This window comes from Rhinolophus sinicus, linkage group LG12, assembly GCF_036562045.2.
Source record: "Rhinolophus sinicus isolate RSC01 linkage group LG12, ASM3656204v1, whole genome shotgun sequence".
Taxonomy (NCBI): domain Eukaryota; kingdom Metazoa; phylum Chordata; class Mammalia; order Chiroptera; family Rhinolophidae; genus Rhinolophus; species Rhinolophus sinicus.
In genome coordinates, this window is record NC_133761.1 from 55,518,347 (window position 1) to 55,540,499 (window position 22,153).

Here is a 22,153-nt window from a genome sequence, read left to right on the forward strand (position 1 = left end):
ACCAGGTCTCCCGGCCCAAGCTTCAGTGGACAGGCACCAAGAAAGTAAACAGACTAAAGCAATAGAAACGCGAGAACTGGTTCTCCTGCTCTGTAGATGGTTCATGACACTTCAATTATGTTCAACACAACATAGCCGAATCATTTTTAACCTTTACAGAGCCTCCTGGCTTTGCCAAAGAAATATTAGTGGAGCTGAAATATTCGAAATATTAATTGGACAAGTTGAAGCAGAGACGAGCAAAAAGATTCAAAGGTACAAATGAGTCTGTAAATGGTCCTATGCATAATCTTGGGTAGATAAGCATGGCACCTTTTATTCAAGGAACTGTGAGTGTGGTACATTTTGGGTATTGTTTATTTGCAATGTGTGTCTCAGAATAATACAATGCATTTCCTGGAAGGAATTTCACGGTTAGTTCAGCAACTGGCAGAGGAACCCTCTGTTCTGATCGCCCCAATCGCTCTGCTGTCATGATTACCAGATTGAAACCTAAAGTCAACACAAAGAGCTCTTAATGCACAGTCTTCTGGACAATCTGACTTAGTGTCTAAACAAATGGGTCTCACTTATAATATCTCTGCTGTGGCGCGAATGGAGAGAAGGGCTTCCTGTCCTGTCTTTGTTCCATTTATCTTCTCAGTTCTATGCTGTGAAAATCTCCTTTCAAAATTTGTCAACGGCATAATGCAAGCTCACGGTAAAGAGACATATCCAAAGTTCTTCTGATTATGGTATTAGAGTTTTGCAAAAGAGTCACAATTTTCAATGCCTTGCAGGTGCCAAACAGATTTGCTTCCTAATATCATCTTGAGCTGTATTCATTTGGCCCTTGAAGCACTTTGCTTTTTAAAATAGCCATTCTTCTTGAAATATGGCCCACTTTTAATAGAGACATGGGTATAAGAAAGAGCTCACTTTCCTCGTAATCCTATCAGAAATACAACAGCACAAGTTGGACCATAAATGGCAGGCTGACAGTCAACCTCACGTTTGGGAGGCAATAGGGAGTAGTGGAGACTGTGGTGAACTGGAAAACGTATAACCAGTATAAAGGTACAAGCCACTGTTAATGCCAGCAATTAGTCTTGCACAAGTGTGAACTCAAATCTTTCTGGAGAAACCAGAAATCCAGATTCTTATAATTTCCCAATTTGTATATATGGACTCTTAAAAAAAACCAAAAAAAAAACAAACCCAGCAGTCCTCAGGTCGCCACTTTGCTACCTCCCTTCAGCAACTGAAGGCAGTATGAGTGGGAACATAAGATCTACACTGGGAGTCGGGAACCCAAGACTGCCGGACCTAGCTCTGACACTAACCCACTGTGTCCCCGGGCATGACACTTAACCGTCCTGGGCCTCAGTTACCTTGCCTGAAAAGTTTGGACGTCCAAAATTCCTTTCAGTCCTAAATTATGATACAGCATAGTCAAATAGGTTTTCTTGATGGTCAATTCCCATAAGAATAACCAGAAACATTGAAAAGAACACAAAAGACAGATCACTGTGCCTCCTGCGGGTCTATTATGCCGTCTAGAAATGGCCTTGGTGTGGCCAAGCCACTTGGTTGATAAAACTACAAGAATGTGAACACTTTTATCAGGCCAGATCTCCTCTGTAATAGCTACACACCCACTGGGGAAAATAAAAATTGTGTATCTCCAATATATCCTCACTGGGGCAGGGAGCCCCCCTCTATGAAACAGAACTCTCTTGGGTCTTTTGAATCAAACCCAGGGTTTTAAGGGAACAGTCTGAGTCCCAAAACAAAGCTGAGCAACAGGCCACCCTGAGCCACGACTCCTGCTTTGCAAGTTCACGCCCAGCCTCCCTGCAGTGAGATCTGTGGTTGCCACACCGTGGCCTTCTGCGTGAGCCAACTGTACTCAGACCAGCTCGTTACATAAACCTGGCCATGGCCCACGTGTGAACAGGAGCACACGGCTCCCCCTGCACGGAAGCACACAGGATTTCAGATATGGCACCTTTTTTTGGTCCTTTTTTCCAGGGAGCATAGGAAGGGACGAAAAAACTACTAAGCTGGAAAATAATGAAGGATGGGTAAATTAAGGGCTTTTTCCCCACTGCAAAGGTTAAAAATAGGCACCCTTTGGAGCAAACAGAAGTGTTCACATTCTTGTGCTTATATGAACTGTGTGGCTTGGGCAAACTGAAAGCCCGAAGAACTGAAAGCCAAGTGAATTAAAAGCTGGCAGCTTCTTCACACAGGCCATCCTGACAGATAGCTTGGCTCCAAGTGAAGTGGGGAGGGGTATTCAGCACCTACATTCCTAAGCGCTTTTGTGCATCACTTGTGAACAACAGGGCCTTTTTATTTGGCCATTAGCAGCTGCCAGTAAGTATCCAGTATGTTTTAAAGAATGAATTACCTTTGACTCCAAAACCAGCTGTGATCTATCTCTTTCATTCTGTATCTCTTAAGAGACATTTTCTTCACTGTGCCCTGGCTTTAGGTAACTAGTGTTTATTCTAAATCAGTTCATTCTTGCCATAAGGTCTTTGTCATCTCTTCCTTTTGCCTGGAATGCTCTTTACCCTGATCATCTAAAGGGCCGTTCATTCAGATCTCGGCCTCCAGGGTGCCCCTCAGAGAGGCCCTCTCTGGCCATGCAGTAAAAGTATTTACCCATGACCCTACTTTAATTCTCTGCCTAGCACTTCAACCTGATATATTTCCTGTTTATTTCTTTCTTTATTGCCTGTCGTCCCTCACTGTGGAAATAAGGATTTTGTGTCTTGTTCACTGTGTATTTCTGGCAGCTAGAACAGTGCCTTGAATATACCAAACGCTCAATAAATATGAGTCGAAATAATGGATGGATGGTTGGATGAATGGAAGAACCCATCAGCAAATGTCTGTGAAGGGCCTAGGGTGCACTGGGAAAACAATAAGGAGTAAGACCCTGCTTCAAGGACTCCACAGTCTACCAAGGAAGACACACATTTCTATGGTACAATATGGTAGGAGAAATGCTTACAGAAGTGTACCAAGCCTTCTAGCCGAGAGAAGTATGCGGACACTTTCTAAGGACAGTTAAGAGTTGGCCCAAAAAGCAAAGGTGAGAAGAGGGGTAGCCAGGAAAACACCTTGTTGAGAAACATCACAACAAAGGTACCAAGTCTGAGAGCAGCCCTTGGGTCCAGGAGCCTGAGGAGGTTCCTGGGGTTGGTGCCACAGGTGAAGGAATAAGGGAGATGGGGACTTGAAAGAGGCACACGCCAGTTCTTACGGAGGAACCTCGTAGACCAGGCTCCGGATGTTAGATTTGAATCCTCTAAGCAATGGGAGCCATTGAGATGATTTCAAGTAAGAAAGTTACATGATGGCTTTAGGCTTGATAAAGACGATGTTCATGGCAGTGAAGGAAACTACTTAGAGAAAAGAACAAAGCGTTCAGGAGGCTGTTGCCCAGTACAGGTGAAAAAATGTCAAGGATCCCAACTATTAATGGTGATGCATAAAGAAAAGACCAATTAGAAAGCTATTAAAATGATAGTCAATAGAGCTTAGTGACACTCAAAATGTAGGGTTAAAGAAAATTCCAGGTTCTGGTTGGTTATCAAAATTAATCATTCTCAAGGTTGCTGGTTCGATCCCCACATGGGCCACTGTGAGCTGCACCCTCCACAGCTGGGTTGAAACGACTGCTTGACTTGGAGCTGATGGGTCCTAGAAAAAAACACTTAAATAAATAAAAGTTTAAAAAAGTAAATAATTAAAAAAAAAAAATGAATGGTTCTCATGCTTTAGGCCTGTGACGCCCTAAATTCACTTTGCTGGCGACGTGTCTGGATCTGAGTCTGCTGGCTTACATGAACTCATGGACACTTGCCCAAGGGTTATCTATGGTCCCAGCACAAATGTTCACTTATCTGCTTACTAAGTCAATTCGGATAGGCATCCCTCTGACGGATGTGCATCAGATCTACAGTGTTGATGATTCCTCTGTTCATAAAGATACACATGTTCGTATTTCAATGCACAGCCATTTTTGGAGGCACACACTGATCCATCACCACAGAGGCATGACTATTGGTCTAAATATAGACGTGCCTGTCACCTCAGAGAAAGAACAGACCAGAAGTCATGATTCCACTTACTCCAAGGAAATTTTAAGGTGAGAAAAACTGAAAAACAAATCACTTTCAAGTTTCTTCAGCCTGTAAAACTGAAAGAAAGATCAAATTATGATTACCTTACCTATGTTTCACTTCTCTTGACCTTAACTGCTAATTGCACCCTCAGCCCCCTCTAATGCAGCCTCCACCCTGAACCCAAGGTATTTCTCACAATCCTCAGGGGGTATCCCACAGGTGCAGAAAAGCAAGTATACAGTTGGTTATAGGCCAGCCGCCCTGCAGGGATTCCCCAGTTTATATATTCTCCTACTCTAGCCCCCATCTGCTGTTGCCGCCTAAGGGGCTATATAATGTTAAGAGCATGGGCTCTGGTGCCTACCAGCTTGGGTTTGAATCCTGGCTGTACCATTTGTAGGCTGTGTGACGTGGGGCAAGTTATACAGCCTCTCTGTGCCTTAGTTTCCACTCTTGCAAAATAAGAATATGATCTAACCCACCTCATGGGGTAGTTGTGATGATTAAGTAAGTTAATATTTATAAAGCACTTAAAATAGTACGCAGCACATAGCAAACACTCAATAAATGTAAGCTGTGATTCCTACTACCACTGCCCCTGCTGGCACTGGGAAAACCTCTGGTGGTCCAAAGGGAGAGTTTAAATCTGATCCTTCAAAAGAATGAAAGATCAGCTGTAATGTTCAATGACTTGTAAGTGGAAAGCAAGTATAAACTGTAAAAACATGCTAAATTCAAGACCAAAGAAAAGTTCTGATATGAACTTTTAATTTATCTTTGATGATGAAGTACCTGTCAATTGCCTTAACATTAGGACAGGGAGAAGAAAATAAAATTTTAAACTTGATACCATTTACATTAGCATCAAAAACACCCAATACCTAGGAGTAAATCTAATAAAAGATGCACAAGATTTACCTAGAAAATCAAGAAACATTACTAAGAAAAATTAAAGACCTATATAAAGAGACAAATATGCCATATTCCTCGACACAAAGATTCAATATTATAAAGCTATTTCTTCTCCCCAAATCGAGCTACAGATTTTATTCAATCTCAGTCAAAATCTCAGCACGTTGTTGTGGAAATTGAAAAGATGATTCTGCTTTTTCTATGACATGCAAAAGGCCAGGAATAGCCAAGACAATCTTGAAGAAGAAAAACAGAGTTGAAAGATTTACACTACTAGATGGCAAAACAAAAAATTACAGCAACTAAGTAAGTATGGTATTCATACAAAGTTTTATCAACTGAAAAATAAGATACACAAACAGACCAATAGAACAAGAGAGTTTAGAAAGAGATCCACACATGTACAGACCTTTAAATTATGCAAATGATACCACTGTAAGGCAGAGGAAAAAGGATTGTCTTTTCAAAATGGTGCTGCTCACCTGGCAATCCACATGGAAAAACCAATGCCCCTTAGCCCCTATCTCATACCAGTCACAAAACTAAGTGCTAGGAGGAGCGTAGACATAAATTGGAAAGACAGAACATTGAAACTTCCAGAGGATAACTAAGGAGAATATCTTCGTGCCCTTGAGGACAGGGAATGACTTCTAAAGTAGGACACGAACAGCACAAACCATAAAGGGAACAATTGATGAATTGGATTTCATTAAGAACTTCTGCTCATCAAGACACCACACCGTGGGAGAAGAAATTTGCCATACTTACATCCAATACAGGCCTGGTATCCAGAACATATAAAGAATTCCACAAACCAATAAGAAAAAGGAAACAACTTTCAAAGCAAAAGACTTGAAAAGGCACTTCATAAAAAAATATCCAAATGGCCTCCAAAAATACATTTTAAAAGGGCTCGACATCATTAGTCATCAGAGAAATGCAAATTAAAACTACAGTAAGGTACTACTGGTAATGTTCGATTTCATAACATGGGTGGTAGTTTCACAGGGAAATATTCACTGAGTTGTACACGTAGGGATTTCTCCACTCCTCTCTATATACTATACTTCACGAAAGTATGTTCTAAAAAAGAAAGAGAGAGACTTTAGAAATACATCAACCAAAGGCAATGTGTGGATCTTGTTTGGATTTGCTTCACACAAGCCAACTGTTAAAAAGAATTTATGAGACAGTTGGAGGAATTGGAACATAAACTGTGTATTTGATGATAATTAAGGGATTATTAGTTTAGGTACCATGATGATATTGTAACAATGTTTTCAAAACGAGTTATTATCCCTTAGAGCTACATACTGAGGCATAAAAACATGTATTATAAATAAAATAATACCTTGGATTTGCTTAAAAATAAGCAGAAGTGGGAGGGTAGATAAAACAAGAACAGATGAGTTGATCGCTCTGGTAGCTGGATGGTGGGCACACGGGAACCGCTGTACTGTTCTACCTTTGTGTATGTTTAAAATCTTCCACAATAAAACCTTTTTTAAAGCTATAGCAAATCCCAGGTTTATGTATTTTGGCTACTTATGACTCCTCTCTTCTACCCCTCCCCAACCTAATCGAGTGATAATATGTAGTGATGATGGAAACCATAACATTGAACCCTCAGGCTACAAGGACCTCAAGAAGTCATCTTGGCCATTCCTCCATCCATTATCAAGCCGAGTATCTGAAACAGAAGAGAACCTACCCCACATCTGCACACTAACCAGCACAGGAGACGAAGTGTGCCTCCTCTCAGGGTAGTTAAAAAAAAAAAAAAAAAAAAAAAACTGGCCTAGGGACCTGGATATGGCGGAGCAATCATTTCCCCGTATTCTTTGGGGTGTATGCCAACGTGAGGTCTCAAGCAACTCGTTTGCCCTCCCTGAAAGAGTAGATTCACCAGAAGCTCCTGTGGCCTCCCTGCACTGAACCTTCCGGTCTTGTCCCTAGACATTAAGCTTATGCTATCTAGCAGCATCTCAGTTAGCTATCTTTGGCTTCTTTTGCCAGCTGACCTGGCTGGAACTGCTACTGGAGTAATCAAGTATGAATTCCTCCATAAATCAAGTCTGCCTCTTTCTTAGTCCAGAATCCTAGATTAATGTAGACTTACACAATTCAGAAACCCTCATTAGACAGATACAAGAGGTTGCAAAAATAATCTGGCTCAGGCCTCCTGCCTTAATATGTCTCCCAGGAAGCCTTCCAAGTCTGAGCTTTCCTAGTTCACAGCGAAACAAAATTCATTCATTCCTCTGGCCCTCATTCACCATTTCAAGATGTGACCTGTAATCTCCAGGTTACATCTAGCTTAGTGTGCTATCCCTTTTAGGTAAAATGCTGCATTTCAGCGAGGAGAAATGAACTGTATCTTTGATAAAGAGCTTTTAGGCACTCCCTGTGGAAGCTTCTAGAGGAAGAAAAACCTTTTACTGTCCCTCATGGGCTCACTTATCTAACAGTAATTAGGCTGATGAAATGGTGAGGGCTTCAAAGGTGAGGGACCAAGGTTTCATAAACACAAAAAAGGCAAAGTTCAAAAATAAATTTATGGGACTTGCTCTATTTCATCTTTTGACCCCTAGGAATTTAAACAATAGGTACTTTTCAGACTAATACCAGGCATCTCCCAAAAGTAGTGCGGTGTAGCTTACATATAATGTCAATTAAGTATGCACATCACACAGCTCTCCCACCACACACCAGCTATGTGACTTCAAGTTTTCTGTGCTTTCGTTTTTCACCTGCAAAATGGGGGTCACAATAGTACATACCTCATTAGGTTGATGAGAAGATTAAAGTAGTACACTACATGGAAAGTACTTAAAACAATACCTGGTAAGTGACAGTTTGTAATACTATTTTATTATTACAGAACCCCTGCCATGGACATGTGCCATCACTGGAAAGAAAGAGTAAGAATGGAAACAGTGGAAACTTGGAAACAAAATGAAAAGAGCAACGTTGTTGAAACTCTGTTGGCTAAACCTTACCATCTATTTCTAGCCAGTATTTCCGTCATATTTGTCAATAATTTGGGGACAGAGACAAAGATATTGTGAGATAAGGGGTCAGTGGGATAGCAGGAAAGCAGACATCCTTATTATTTCAGAAATGTATATAGAAAGGCTGCTCCTATGTGTGAAGACACAAACCCCATTATTCAAGAAACCTGCAGGTCTCCAACTCCTTCAGGCCTGATTTAGCCGAGCATGGCTCCGCAAGCCACAAAAAGAAGCTAACAGCCACTGTTCTGCTCTTTTATGTTTAATGACTGGCACGCATAGGCTCGCTCATTCAACCAAGTTTTGTGTTTTTTTTTCCAATTAGGCTATTATGTTTTACATTTGCCTGTGCATTTACTATTATTTAGTAAAGAGCCCAATTTTAAAATTAAAATAATGAACTAAAAAAGTCCAGAAATCCTTTCAACAGTTTTTTAAGCTTTATGAATAATTACCTACTATATTCTTTCAAAGTTTTAAAAGTCTAGCCATTAGACCATTACTTCCACGGGCTGTGTATATATACTGAGGAAACGTATTTTCTCATAATAATTAAAACTGGTTTGTTGTTAACGATCATAGTTGTATTTTACCATTATTATTTTATGATTATTGCAAAGCAGGATGAACAGCATATATGAAACTGAGAAAAAGGAAGACTGCCCAAAGGGCCCGTTGTCTGCTATGCAGGGACTCCAGGGGCTATTAATTATTTATCTACTTTTCAAAGTTAATAAATAGGAGTGTCTTTTGCCCTTTATTCCCCAGATGAATTTAACCAAATGAGAGACGGGGGTGTGTATGTGCAGAGTTCACTGTCTGAGAACACAGGAGGTGCATGTAATGGAAAGCAGCAGAGTTTTAAAAAACAAATATATTTAATGTCAATTAAATATGCACATCACTGCTTTATCTGGCATGTTTTCTATTATGATTAAGTTTTCATGAATATAGTTATAGTTTCTGCGTGTATTTTTAAAGACAAGTGTGCTTTAAAAACATAACATTTATTCATACAAAAAAGCGAAATTCGGGGCCGGCCCGGTGGCTCAGGCGGTTAGAGCTCTGTGCTCCTAACTCTGAAGGCTGCCGGTTCGATTCCCACATGGGCCAGTGGGCTCTCAACCACAAGGTTGCCAGTTCAATTCCTCGAGTCCCACAAGGAATGGTGGGCTCTGCCCCCTGCAACTAAGATTGAACAGGGCACCTTGAGCTGAGCTGCCGCTGAGCTCCAAGATGGCTCAGTTGGTTGGAGCGCGTCCTCTCAACCACAAGGTTGCTGGTTCGACTCCCGCAAGGGATGGTGGGCTGTGCCCCCTGCAACTAGCAAAGGCAACTGGACCTGGAGCTGAGCTGCGCCCTCCACAACTAAGACTGAAAGGACAACAACTTGAAGCTGAACGGCACCGTCCACAACTGAGATTGAAATGACAATAACTTGACTTGGAAAAAAGACCTGGAAGTACACACTGTTCCCCAATAAAGTCCTGTTCCCCTTCCCCAATAAAATCTTAAAAAAAAAAAAAAAAAAAGCGAAATTCAAATAACCCATCGACACTTTAAAAAGTCCTTTATGTAGTTTGTTAGAAAATGCAAACACTGAAGGAAAGGATCAAATGGAAAAAATAAGAACCTCCGTCCTCACCTCCCCAGTCCTTCCACCCAAAGGTAAACCACTGTGTGTGCTTTTTATCTTACCAGGAAAAAAAGTATGAACATATACTAATTTGTTTACCAAAATGAATATTATGCACACTGTTTTGTGACACGCATTTTTTATTTAATAACATATCTTGATCCTATTACCAAATCAATACATGGTGATTACCACATTGTTTGCTCTTACACAGTGCTTTAGTGAATATCTTTGTACACATAGCTTAGGGTTACATGCGTTTTGTTTTTTGTGTTTTTTTTTGTTGTTTTTTTTAGTGTGACCTACCACCAAATTCAGTGCAACAAGTACAGGCTATCCCAAGCAGTCTATCTCAGCTGTGTGGTGGGAAAAGAACAATCTAATGTCCTTGGTTTAGTTCAGTTCCTTCAGAAAATTTCCTGAGACACTGTGACTGACCCCACACGGGTCTCAGGAACAGCTTGAGATGGCTACTGAGAAAAGGACCATTTCCAGCTGAGAGGAGCTGAATACCTCTACCTGTTCACTTCTGACTGCGAAGGTTCCTGTGGCAAGGCAGGAGTCCCGTTTGCACTTCGATCCACCTGTGGCCTCTCCTACCCACTTTCAGGACTGTACTGAATGCTCATGGCATGAATGGAATGTTTGTAGAAGGGGGAAATAAGCAAGCACCGGAGAGACATGCATGGAACAGCAGGTAAAACTGCCCAATGACTATGCCCTTCATTCTATTACACAGGTGTTGGAAACTCCCCGTTCACGGGAGACCAATACAAAGCGTGACATTCAGAGTTGTCTGCCCAGAGATGCACAGGAACACACAGTTCAGTGGCAGAGTTGGGGTAAAAAAAGAAGACAACAATCCACAGCTCAGAAATATTAATAATAATAAAACCATCTTATTATATCTTTGCACTTAGTTGCCTCAAATCCTTTGTGAAATGGTGAAGAATTTAAATTATATTTTGAAACCTTTCAACTTAGTATTTTTCCAAGTATTTATTATCTCATTTGACCCACAAATCAATTCTAATCTATGAGGCAGGTAGGCTGGTGTCATTATCCCCACTTAAAAGATGAAATGACTGTGGGGCATCCAAGTTAAATGACTTGCCCAAGGTCAACAGCTAACTAAGTATCCTCACTTCAAGAACTGTGTTCTTTCCTGAATTCTCAAACCCAACAGGTCCAGCTTGCCAATTTTAGAACCCCAAAGAAAAGCTAAGAATGAAGCTAGAGACGTAAATATAAATATATCCCTCTCCAGGAATACCTGGGATCCCAAAAACTACCTCTTTCTAATAGAAATTTGAAACATTGAATAATATTGATGTTGTTAAGTATCAGGTTGAGATACCACACTTAAATCTTGACAGAATAGCAGTCTCTCTTAGTTTTACAGAGAATTCTGTGAAAATTTGGTTATATGTTTTATTATAAACACACGTACTCTCTCAACTTTTTAAAATCTAGTAGCTCCTAATTTTTACAATTAAGACACTGCTTTGGATAGTACACATGATGTACCACCTGTCATTCAGGTTCCTCTCTGATGACTTGAAGAAGGGGTCTTAGCCAGTTAAAGGACATTACAAGCAGCCTTCAAAATTGGAGGCCTACAGAAATGATACTCACAGCGAGGTTAGGAGGCTGGAGTCGTGAAAGGCTCCCCTGAGGCGGTCCGTCCGAAATGAGCTGAGTCTTGAGAGACTGACTGGAATCAGAAAGGTAAGAGAAGGTGGGAGGGTGTGATCAGAGTGAACTTGGACTTCGTAAATTCAGAATTCTAGTAAGAGCAGTCTTGGCCACATCAAAACTAGGAAAGCTGGGCTATCCATATTCAGTTCAGACAGCAATAGGGCCCAGTTTCTTTCTCCTTTCATCCTTTTAGTTTTGTTAATGAAGCATGAGCCTTATCTGTAGCCACCACTAAATGACTGTTTCCTTGAGGTAAGCTACAGATTTTATTCAGAAGCTTGTCCCATGCTGCTATAGGCCAAATAGATTATTATAAGCAATGCTGCCAAAATTAAATTTTGTATAAATAACCATAATTTTAACAATAAGGTGGTGTAAAGTTCACATACAAACAGGGATATCTGAAGGTGTTGACTGTCTAGTAATCCAGGCTCTGTGGGATACAGTGACAGATGCCCTATGGACCTTAGCTGGAACTCAGGTCTGTCTCAGGTGAATAAAAACATCGAATGTGAGTCACCTTCCAATTACACTGCCATCTAGAAGCCTATTAAGAGATGAGAACTACAAAGCGAACTCTCTGTAAGATCCTACCTTGGTCTTCCTCTCCCTCCTTCCAGTTTGAGGGCCCACAGAGCTCAGATTGATACTAATGTCTCACAAGCATCATTTTTCATTATTATTTTTAAATGTAAATAGGACTGTCTCGGGGTGACCGGTTCGCTCAGTTGGTTAGAGGGCGGTTCGATCCCCACATGGGCCACTGTGAGCTGTGCCCTCCACAACTAGGTTGGAACAACTACTTGACTTGGAGCTGGTGAGTCCTGGAAAAACCCACATAAATAAATAAATAAATAAATAAATAAATAAATAAATAAATAAATAAATAAAAATAAATGTCTCCCAGGGCCTCAAAGTTACTCTGAGTTATTAATGAATACTGTACATTTCAGGGCTGTAAGAAGCATTAGTTCAGTCTATGTTTTTTTCCACAGGGAAACTACTTCAGAGAAAGATTTTTTAAATTTCTGAGAAAACGTTTGTACATATCAGGTGCATATACTACCAACCACATCCATGGAAATAATTGTTCGGGGTAATGTTGACCATTCACCAGGGGTCAAGATTCAGCCCAGTTCTACATCCAGGTAAGTCAAGGTGACTCAGAAGCCTCACGTTTCACCTTAAAAAATTCCAGCCCGGATCTCAAGTGGAGTCTGCGTCCTCCTTAGGATGCATGTTTTGGAGGCAACTGCTTGAGCTTCGTCACTGCTGCCTAAACTGGGCAGTGACTCAAGAGGCAGCTGGAAGGCAGAAGGAGGTGCTGGGCCAGTGCTAGAAAAGAGTGGAAGCCTCTCAGCGAAGTCCCTCCCCTCCACTGCACACCCACTGTCTTACTGTGACTTCTTGTCCCCTCAGATGTTGCTCTTATAGGTTATTTCACCTCCCCGGGGTGGAGCACAGACTCTCATGTGCTCGTCATCTCAAACCTGCTGGGATGGCCCCGGGCCCAACACCGTGTGTGGCACCTGGCTGTGGAAATTCGAGTTTTTCCACACGAAACCGAGGAGGTTGAGTCCTGCTTGCCACGAAGTGAGCCGACAGGGCCTACCCCACTCAGTGCCTCGAACTTCGGGTGGCAAAACCTCGCCACCTGCTCGACCCCCATCTCTAGCCTGGGATGGAGAACGTGCAGCACCTCCGCACGTCTGACATTTCTAGGTCACACAAGTGTACACACGCACACACTCGCGCACGCGAACGCGGCCATCCTGTGCACGCCCGGACTCTGAGGGCGGTGACAAACTTACTCCTGACTGAGGCAGCCCCGCCAGGGCGCCGGGGAGAGGCCGGGCCCGGGCTCCGGGTCGCGTCGGGTCGGGTCGGGTCGGGGTCTGGGTCGGCCCCCGCCAGCCCGCGGGCCTCTCTCCCCTCATTGCCCGGCCTGCCCCCCGCGCACGTGCCGGGTGACAGGCCCCCTATAGGTTCCATACCTGCCACCGGAAGTGAGTGAGGAGGGCAGTATAGGCATTTCCTGTGACGCGAGCGCCTGGACTCCATTAGGCAGCAGCTGGGGGAAGAATCAACACACCAGGGAGCGGAGCGGAGCGGACCCGAGGACAGAGGCGGCAGCTGCCTCCGCTGCCGCCCGCCGCCGCCGTCGCCACAGCCGGGGCTCAGCCCAGCGGCGGGCCCCGCGCCCCGCAGCCGCCCCACCGCGACCCCCGGGCCGCGCACCCCGAGCTGCCTCCGGGAGGGGGGGGGGAAAGGGCCCGGATCCTCCTTCTCCCCCTCCTCCTCTCCCTCCTCCGCCCCCTCCTCTACCCCCCTACCCTGACCCCCACCCCGGCCCCCCTCACCCCGACCCCCGCCTCCCCTCCCCCGCCTCGCCCCCCCGGCTTCCCACCACGGCCTCTCTCGGCGAGGAAACTCTGGCCTCCGCTTCCTCCTCCTCCGACTCGGACACCGGCGGAGCCTCCCCGCCCCCGCGGAAGAAACCCCGAGCCTCGGCGGCGGAGGGAGCAGGAGAGCCCGGGGCTTCGGCAGGCAGAGCAGGCCTCTCCCCTCCGTCCTCGTCGTCCTCGTCCTCGTCGTCGTCGTCCTCCTCCTCCTCCTCCGTGGTGGTAGTGGTGGGACTCCCCCCGGCTGCTGCCCCTTCCGCCGCCGCCCCCCACCGAAGTAGCGGCCACAGCCTGGTCAGCGGCAGCATCATGCAGGCCAACGGGGCAGGAGGAGGAGGAGGCGGCGGCGGCGGCGGAGGAGGAGGGGGCGGCGGGGGCCAGGGACAGACCCAGGAACTCGCCTGCCTGTCGGCCCAGAACGGGGAGTCGTCCCCATCGTCGTCGTCGTCCGCGGGGGACCTGGCCCACGCCAATGGGCTCCTGCCTTCCGCCCCCTCCGCCGCCAGCAACAATAGCAACAGCCTGAATGTCAATAACGGGGTCCCCGGCGGGGCCGCCGCCTCTGCCACCGCCGCAGCTGCCTCGGCCACCACCGCCGCCACCTCTTCCTTGGCCACCCCAGAACTGGGCAGCAGCCTCAAGAAGAAGAAGCGGCTCTCCCAGTCGGATGAGGACGTCATTAGGCTAATAGGACAGCACTTGAATGGCTTAGGGCTCAAGTAAGTATCCTTTACAGGCAGCTGGTGTGGACAGACCGAAGGACGGAGGCTACGGGGGGGGGGGCGGGGGGGGCTGCCAAGAGCTCGATCAAAGAATCACTGCTGGGCACGCAGGGCCCAGGACAGAGGAGGACGCAGCTCAAACTGGCCGACCCAGGAGGACGAGCTGACCCAAGGGGAAATAAGGGAAAATCAATCAGTCTGACGAATTATGAGAGGAGACGGGGTGGTAGAAACCAAAAGGTCTCCCCCTCCCCACACACCTTCAGAGCTTAATTGTCTGTCAATAAAGACAGATGCGGGAGTGTGTCTCTGTATGTGTTGGGGGAGGGGTGGATTAGAGCTGGTGGAAATAATGAACCTTGGAGGATTTGTTTTTCAAGTATATCTCAGAGGCATCTTTGTGGGACACCTCCCCACCCCCAGCCATGACAGACAACCCAGGCAAACTACCAATCAGAAAAGACAATCACCTACAAGTGTTTATGGGAACTGAGGGGCTGGGATCATCTGGAAGGAGGTTGTTGAATAAATCTGATGGGAATAATGAAGATCCCACGTTGCTGTCATTTAAAGGCCCTTACGTGTGTACACGAGGCCTACCACTAACTGGGCTGCAATCCCAATTTAATACCAAGAAGATGATTGCCTCTGAAAAAGGGACATCTGATCTGGTGAATCATTTATTTTCCAATACAATGTAGTTGGCCTTGTGTACCTAAAATAGGGTGAAGGTAGACAACGACCTTGGCCTAAAACCACCGTTTTGTGTACACACAAAGAAAAACTGAGGAGGTGGAAGGTAGGATTGGTGGCAGTGTCTTGGAGCCTGATGGAGAAGCAGAATCAGACTAGGGAAAAACATGGAACAGTGTCCTAGCTTCACAACATAGATAAAAATAAGCTCCTAGGCTAGCTAATATGTAGTTTTGGATTTACAGATTTCTTCTGGGGAGGGGGTGGGGAGAGCACTTTTTAAAAGTGACATAAGTGTTTTGATTCTCGGGCAGATGATTGCACTGTTTAACCAAAATAAATGGGGCTGAATAAGAAAGCAGTGAAATATAAACAAATATGTAAGACTGATAAAGGAAAATTCTTAGATATCAAAATATCTGATGGAAGAAACTACATTTGATGTGGTTCTAAGCTCTCAAAGAGAAATATGTATCATAGGAAGATTTATTTCACCTTTTTTTTTTTGCCAAGGATTCGTATGAAAACAGGTTTTGTAAATGCTAACAGAACATATTACTGAGACAAGAAGCAAGCTGACAGCAGCAGGACGAAATAACTCGTGACTGTTTGGAACCTACACCATAGTAAATTTGCTATTTTTAGTAGAGAGAGAAAGAGAATGATTTTTGATGCTGGATTTATTTTAATTTTAAAGACTGACCTAGTAGTATTTCTATGCAAACATAATACCTGGATATAAGGCTCTTCCCTAACAGGTCACGTTCTATCACCTTGTATGGAGCTAACAGTTTTTGTCTTTTGAAATGTAGTAACATGGTTAGTATGTAGATCCTGGTTTTTCATTTATTTAACCCGTTGGTTACAACGCGTTTTTAGAAATTTTATACTTCATTAAACTTCTGAGGCATCAAATGGCAAAAGTGGGAAGACCTTATTTTGATTCTAGTGTCAAAAAGGCTTTTAACTTGATATAAATGAAGGTGGCAGTTTAAAAACCAAGTTTGTTTAGCCAAGCACATTAGAGCTATTTATTTCTTTCTTCATCATGAGGTTAGCTTAAAAACTTTGGCAACTGTTTTCATAGGCATTAGTTTATTTGGAAGAGTAAACTCTAAAGTTGGTCAGGTCTTTTTTACACTGTATCTCTCCTGCAGCCAGACTGTTGATCTCCTCATGCAAGAGTCAGGATGTCGTTTAGAACATCCTTCTGCTACCAAATTCCGAAATCATGTCATGGAAGGAGACTGGGATAAGGTAAAGTAGGGCATATAGAGCTGTGTGACTGCTGCTAAAATTATATGTTTGATGTGCATTTTATGACATTTCTGTTTTTTTCTTATACCAATTTTTGCAGGCAGAAAATGACCTGAATGAACTAAAGCCTTTAGTGCATTCTCCTCATGCTATTGTGGTAAGAGGCGCACTTGAAATCTCTCAAACGTTGTTGGGAATAATTGTGGTAAATACACTTTTGTTCTTAGTTTCACATTTATGCTTATTTTAGTAGGTTATTGATAACTCTAGGCTTCTGCCTCTTATAAAAGATAACACCTAAGAATAATTAAATTTCATGTAATTAGATTTGTAAATTAGGATGAGTGTTTATGATTTAAAGTTTGAGTTTTGCATTTTTAAAAACCATGTTTAGGAAGTGTGTCATTTGAATCTAGTTTATAAATTAAGTTTCTATAAAACTATATTGAAAGATCATTCTTTCAGTGCTGTTAATAGGAGTTGTATATTTATGGAGTAAAGGATAAATTGTACCTTTATATTATTTAAAATACTCAATGTGCTGGTAAACAATGTGTTTGGGTGTGTGGATATCAGTATTGCCTTAAGTAGCTGATACTTTATTATTTTTTTAATCTTTGGGAATTTTAATTATTGTTAATCCAAACCAATTCCATTGGTGTGCTCACCATTTTCCATTCTTGGATTCTAGTTGTGTGAATTGACAGTGTCAAAATTTGTGTAATATGTATCACTCGGGTAGAGGGTCTGTATGTAAATTTCACCATTGGGCTCTGCTTACTGGCCTTATTTCCCCAGCAAGATCTATTTAGTAGTTTACCTGGTAGCTTCTTTCATAAATCGTGATGAATCTTTTATACTGGTAGGCTTTAATTCTTCAGTAGATGTTGATGAGGGAGAGGAGGGGAGAAGTTTTTTCCTAAGTGCTTGTGATTGGAAACCTTGAAGAATCAGCTGATGGCTGCAGGCTGCTGGCTTTTTAACTTCTAGCTGATTCATTTGTTGTCAAAAGCAGTTTCCTGTCTGGTGGGGGAGGGAAAGAGGGTGAATAGGAAGTGAAGTAGGGAAACCAGCTGTTTGTTAAATATTTGTAAATGAGTGTTAGTTTCTGATTTTTTTCATTGGGTCAAACATTAATCTTTCTTTCTTTGTCTGTAAACCTAATAGAACCTCCTGGTTTTGCTTTTTGGGTTTGGTTTTGTTTTTTTAATCTTAATTACAAAAGAGTTTTCAAATTCTTAATGTAATTTTATACAATAATATAATCCTAGAGAATGAACTTCAGGTGAATTAAAGATGCAAACAAGTATGAACAAGTATGGGTTCCCTTAGATTGATGATCTAGTGTATTATCTTTTTTCATTTAGCAAATATTTAAAATACTAAAATTTTTAAGTTACTATTGAATCAGACGATTGATAATAAATTAACTCATGGAATAATCAATTCCATAGTAAATTTTAAAAATGAAAATACAGATGTTAAAATAAACATCTGTTCAAATGGATCACAAATTTTCCAGTGACTAAATTTTTCCCAGTCAGTGTATTTAGAGTTTTAAAAAAAACCAAACACCTCAGTATATTTTAATTGGGCAGCTTTTCATAAATTGTTAGCTCTGACAGAATGGAAGGTGACCCTAAAATAAAGACAGTTAATGGCCCAAATAAGAATTGGGGTTTTTTTCCCATCGGACAAGTTAGCACTGCTTGTATGGTAATAATAAAGAACTTGATGGGCTATTTTAAAATAAGGGTGTGATCTCTTGGAGGATTGTTTTCCTTTTTTAAACTTCACCCAAATTATATCTGTACTTAAGTAGTAAAAATATGAATAGGCTCACTTCCTCTTTTTTTCTTAATTTGTTTATAGTAATTTGAGACTTCTGTGTTGGATTTAGATTATATCTCATTAGAAACCTTCATTAGAAGCAACATGTAAACTGAAGAAAGGTAGTTGTAGATAATAAGGAGCAATCCTTTCTTTTTGCAGCCTGTTCAGTCTATAGAACATTCTAGGATCTAATAAAAGATGAAGATTAAATCTCTGGCTGAGCCTCACGCCATCAAACTGTTTAGGTATTTATACAAAGAAAGGGGTTCCAATTTTATCTCACTTTAAGCATTGATGAATCAATTGCTTTTAAAGATTCAGTTCAGCATTTTTTCACCTTTTTGTGTTTAGATTTACTCCTCTCCCCCACTCCATCTCCAGAAGATAATCTAATGTAAGCATAAATTTGTAATAATACCTTAGAAGACAACTATTTGGGGTTTTTTAAACATAATTATTTTAATTGTATGCCAAACACGTTTGATGACTTAGTCTAGACTAAAATTGGATTTTACTTTTTAAATCTGAATGTTTTTATTGACTCAATCCACTTACTCTGTGTGCTCCCCACTCTCACCCCCCACCATTTTTTTAGAGTGGTTTCCAGTCAAGTTACTAGAAATAGCAGAATTTGCTCTGGATTTTCTGGAAGCTGAGCTCATGAATCAACATTCTTTAGTTTGGGTTCAAATATGCTTAGCCATGTCTAGGGAATATGGGTGCGTATTTTGAGATCAATAATGTAGAAAACTTTCATATGTCTAAAAAATGTTTGATTCTTTTTGGTTTTTTAATAGAAATATGCTTAGTGGAAGTGTTCAAATATTAACTTGATGTATAAGAAATAACTAGTATATTTTAAAGTCAAATAGGAGTTTTGACAACCATGGTTTAAATATAATTCATTTCTCCCCTCCTCTGAGTCATTTAATTGATACAACTTGGTTATAACCTTATTCAGAACCACTACTAAGTTAGCTAGGAGGCTGTCCTCGATAACCAGACTTCCTGTGTATCGTAACTTCTGAGTTTTTCTTAAACACTGAGCTCAATGTAATGTGGGAGGAAAGAATGAAGCAGTCCAAATATTGGGTAGGATGGGAGGCAACAGCTGGATTTACCATGTGAATGTAAGCTTTTTCAAGCTTTCCTAGTCACTTCCCAATTTCAACTTTCTGTTAGATAGTAAAAGAGAGTAAAAACACTGCTATGCCCAAAGATGCTGCAAAATTATGAGTCCAGACATAATCTAAAAAATGAGGAGTTGAGGAAAGATAGAGAGTTTCTCTTCAAAAGAAAAAAAAAATCTTCATTTAAGAAGCTCATGGTCTTTTTAAAAACCGTTAGGAAAGCCCAGTCCTCACCTCAGCAAACTTCAATTTTGCCAGATTTTAAAAACTTTTTTAGTAAGTAATTAACATCATTTGTGAAAAATGTTTATTTTCTTGAAACTGTATTGGCATTTTTGTGCCTTAAATTTTGGGAAGTAAAATACAGTTTTACTCTCTATCCTTACGAGAATCAAATACTTGAACTGTTTTTAAGGAGAATGAAATTTTCTTTCTCAACCAAATCTCTTAGCTGTACTTGGCCAGCAGCCTGGTGGCTGCCATATACCCCATCAAGATTTGATATCTGTTTGAGGATAGTCTTTGTCTTAATCTGGATAAAATGACTCATAGAGAAATGTTCTTGCACTGCTTTTATAGCATTCCCTGAATACAGAAAAACGTGTTTATATTGGCTTCTCTCAAAGTTTTACTTTGCCTTCCTCTTCTCTCCTGCCCTGCCTCTGCCCATAGAAAGAGAATAACATGTTCTAGCAGGATCTTGGTGGGAAAATAAGGGAGGAATAGCCCTTGGGACACTGTCCCTACACACATTGGAATGGGGAAGGGGGTGTGCATAGGACATAATGATTGATACCAAATAAATAAATAAATAAAGATTTGCCCTGAATTTAAAAAAAAAAAACTTCTCCCAAATTCCCAATTGCTAAGGAAATTTAGTGAAGAAATGAAATATGCATTCTGGCCAGCTCCATGTGGCATTTAAATGAAAAAAATCTGCAACTAAGTATGATTCTCAAGTTTGAATCAAAAACGTTATGTGAAATGAAACTTTTAACAGTATATTAATAAATGGAAAATATGAGTTCTTCATAAAGAATTGAAGTTTTTTTTTCAGAAGATAAAATGGTGAGAATATCCAGAATTAACTTCACATATAAAATCCTTTTGATTTTTAGATTGTTTTGGTTTAGTCTTTTGTCTTTAGTTTTTTTCACCTGGTGGACTTCAAAGTATTTTTTATTTGATATAAAAGTAAGCTTAAGGTTCGATGTACAGCAACATACTTCTTAGGGCGTCTTGGTAGCTAATCTATTTCTGATATATTTATTTAGTCAGTCTAACTTTATGTGTAAAATTTGGTAAGTGTAATTTTTCTGGAGTTATAGGAGCTTAGCTCATAGTTTGAAATTTTTTCTATTGTTCTTTAGCTATAGGTTTAAGATTAGGTTATTACCAAACATAAGCAGTGAATCTTATAAAAGATGTATTTAAATGTATGCCTAATTTACATGAGAGGGTTTGTTTTTGTTTTTCTCAGGAAACCATTTTTATAAGCTTGTAGATTATGCCTTTCTTCTAAATACTCCCTAATAGAAAATCTTTTAGAGCAAGATTTATTAATTCCATAAATAAATAATAATTTCTCCACACCATTTTTTGAGACCAGTATATTTTCACTGTTTTTAAAGTAAGCAATATTTTTAAAGTAAGTGGTTTTGAGATATTTACCACTATATTTCTTGGAGTCTCTAAATATAACTAACATTTCCTATCTACTAACTTTTCTACCTACATCAGTTCGCTTGCTCAAACACCACAAGTAGCAGAATACCTCCAAGTAGTGGTCCTTAATTAGGTTTAAGGTTTAAAAGAAATTCTAAGCTTGATAGTCATAAACATCTCTTTTCTCTAGCAAAAAGCTGCTAAGGTTATGATCATTTTCAAGTTAAAAGTAAAATAATAAAGTAAAGGAACATTAAAAAATATTAAAACCAAGCACATTTCAGAAAAAAAAAAGAAAGTGCTTCACTTCACAATAAGCTGGAAATGATTTATCCTTTTGGGGGGCAAGAGCTGATAATAATTGTCTGTGCTTCATAATTAAATGCATCCTTGATCAGATTGTTACCAATCCACAAACACAAATACTGAGTCTTTTTAAAGACTTTGTAATTCAGCTTTCTATTGTAGCCATCTCTTTATTGCCTCCTAGTGAGAGTGACTCCGTCAAGCTTAGGCTTGTCTACTTTAGTCATAGGACACTCAGTACTTTGCACCCCAACCTCTAGTGCATTTGCTGGACAGCTCTTCTTACTTTCAGTAAGCCCAAATCTGACACTCTGCAATGTCTACCCACGGCTCTTGTTCTGTTTTCTGGTCCACTTAGTCTTCCACATTGTGGCTTTTAAATAATTCCTCCATTAACTGGATTTTCTGCAATCTTTTCAAACCCTGTTGTATAAACCTCCCCCCCCCCCACCTCCCAGTGCCCTATTATTAAAAAGTCAGACTTAAAAAAACAAATTTAGAATACTTGGAATAGCTCTAAATTTTCAAACAAAATTCTAGATGAATGTGTGGAGGGCAGAATTTATTTTTTCCTGTTTTGATGCCTTGGTCATTAATGATCTTATCTAATTTGAGACTATTTGTTCAAAGCAGTTTTATTAAGATGTGGAATTGAGCAAAGTCACATTTAATCTACTGCGACTCTAGTAAACCAAAATATTTTGAGTCATATTAAAGCTTTATAAAGTTATTGTCAAAGGGCATAGTAGAATGGTTTCTACTGTTCTGTT

At 41.1% G+C, this 22,153-nt stretch overlaps 2 protein-coding genes across 3 annotated transcripts in view; one reads left to right on the plus strand and one right to left on the minus strand.

Moving 5' to 3' along the window:
* Window positions 1-266: 266 nt before the first annotated feature.
* On the minus strand, window positions 267-14,088 carry LOC141567810 (uncharacterized). The gene is made up of 4 exons (XM_074316327.1): window positions 13,783-14,088; window positions 13,187-13,709; window positions 11,313-11,391; window positions 267-3,693 (listed from the first exon to the last, which is right to left on the minus strand). The coding sequence occupies exons 1-4, from the start codon at window positions 14,086-14,088 to the stop codon at window positions 3,600-3,602; spliced, it is 1,002 nt and encodes a 333-aa protein (XP_074172428.1). The 3' UTR covers window positions 267-3,599.
* Window positions 13,547-22,153, plus strand: part of WDR26 (WD repeat domain 26) — a 37,941-nt gene continuing 29,334 nt past the window's right edge. Inside the window, exons 1-3 of one of the 2 annotated variants that reach the window (XM_019716064.2) lie at window positions 13,547-14,496; window positions 16,350-16,449; window positions 16,550-16,654. In XM_019716064.2, the coding sequence (XP_019571623.2) occupies window positions 14,087-14,496; window positions 16,350-16,449; window positions 16,550-16,654 (615 nt within the window). In that variant the 5' untranslated portion in view covers window positions 13,547-14,086. The remainder of the gene's footprint in view (window positions 14,497-16,349; window positions 16,450-16,549; window positions 16,655-22,153) is intronic. The other variant, XM_074316948.1, reaches the window with a different exon arrangement.

Coding starts and splice junctions, on each gene's coding strand:
- LOC141567810 (XM_074316327.1), bottom strand. CDS start 14,088: ATGATGCTGCCGCTGACCAGGCTGTGGCCGCTACTTCGGTGGGGGGCG. Junction 11,392..13,186: donor CGGGGCTGCCTCAGTCAGGA/GTAAGTTTGTCA, acceptor TTCTGATTCCAG/TCAGTCTCTCAAGACTCAGC. Junction 3,694..11,312: donor TCCAGCCTCCTAACCTCGCT/GTGAGTATCATT, acceptor GTTTTTTTCTAG/GACCCATCAGCTCCAAGTCA.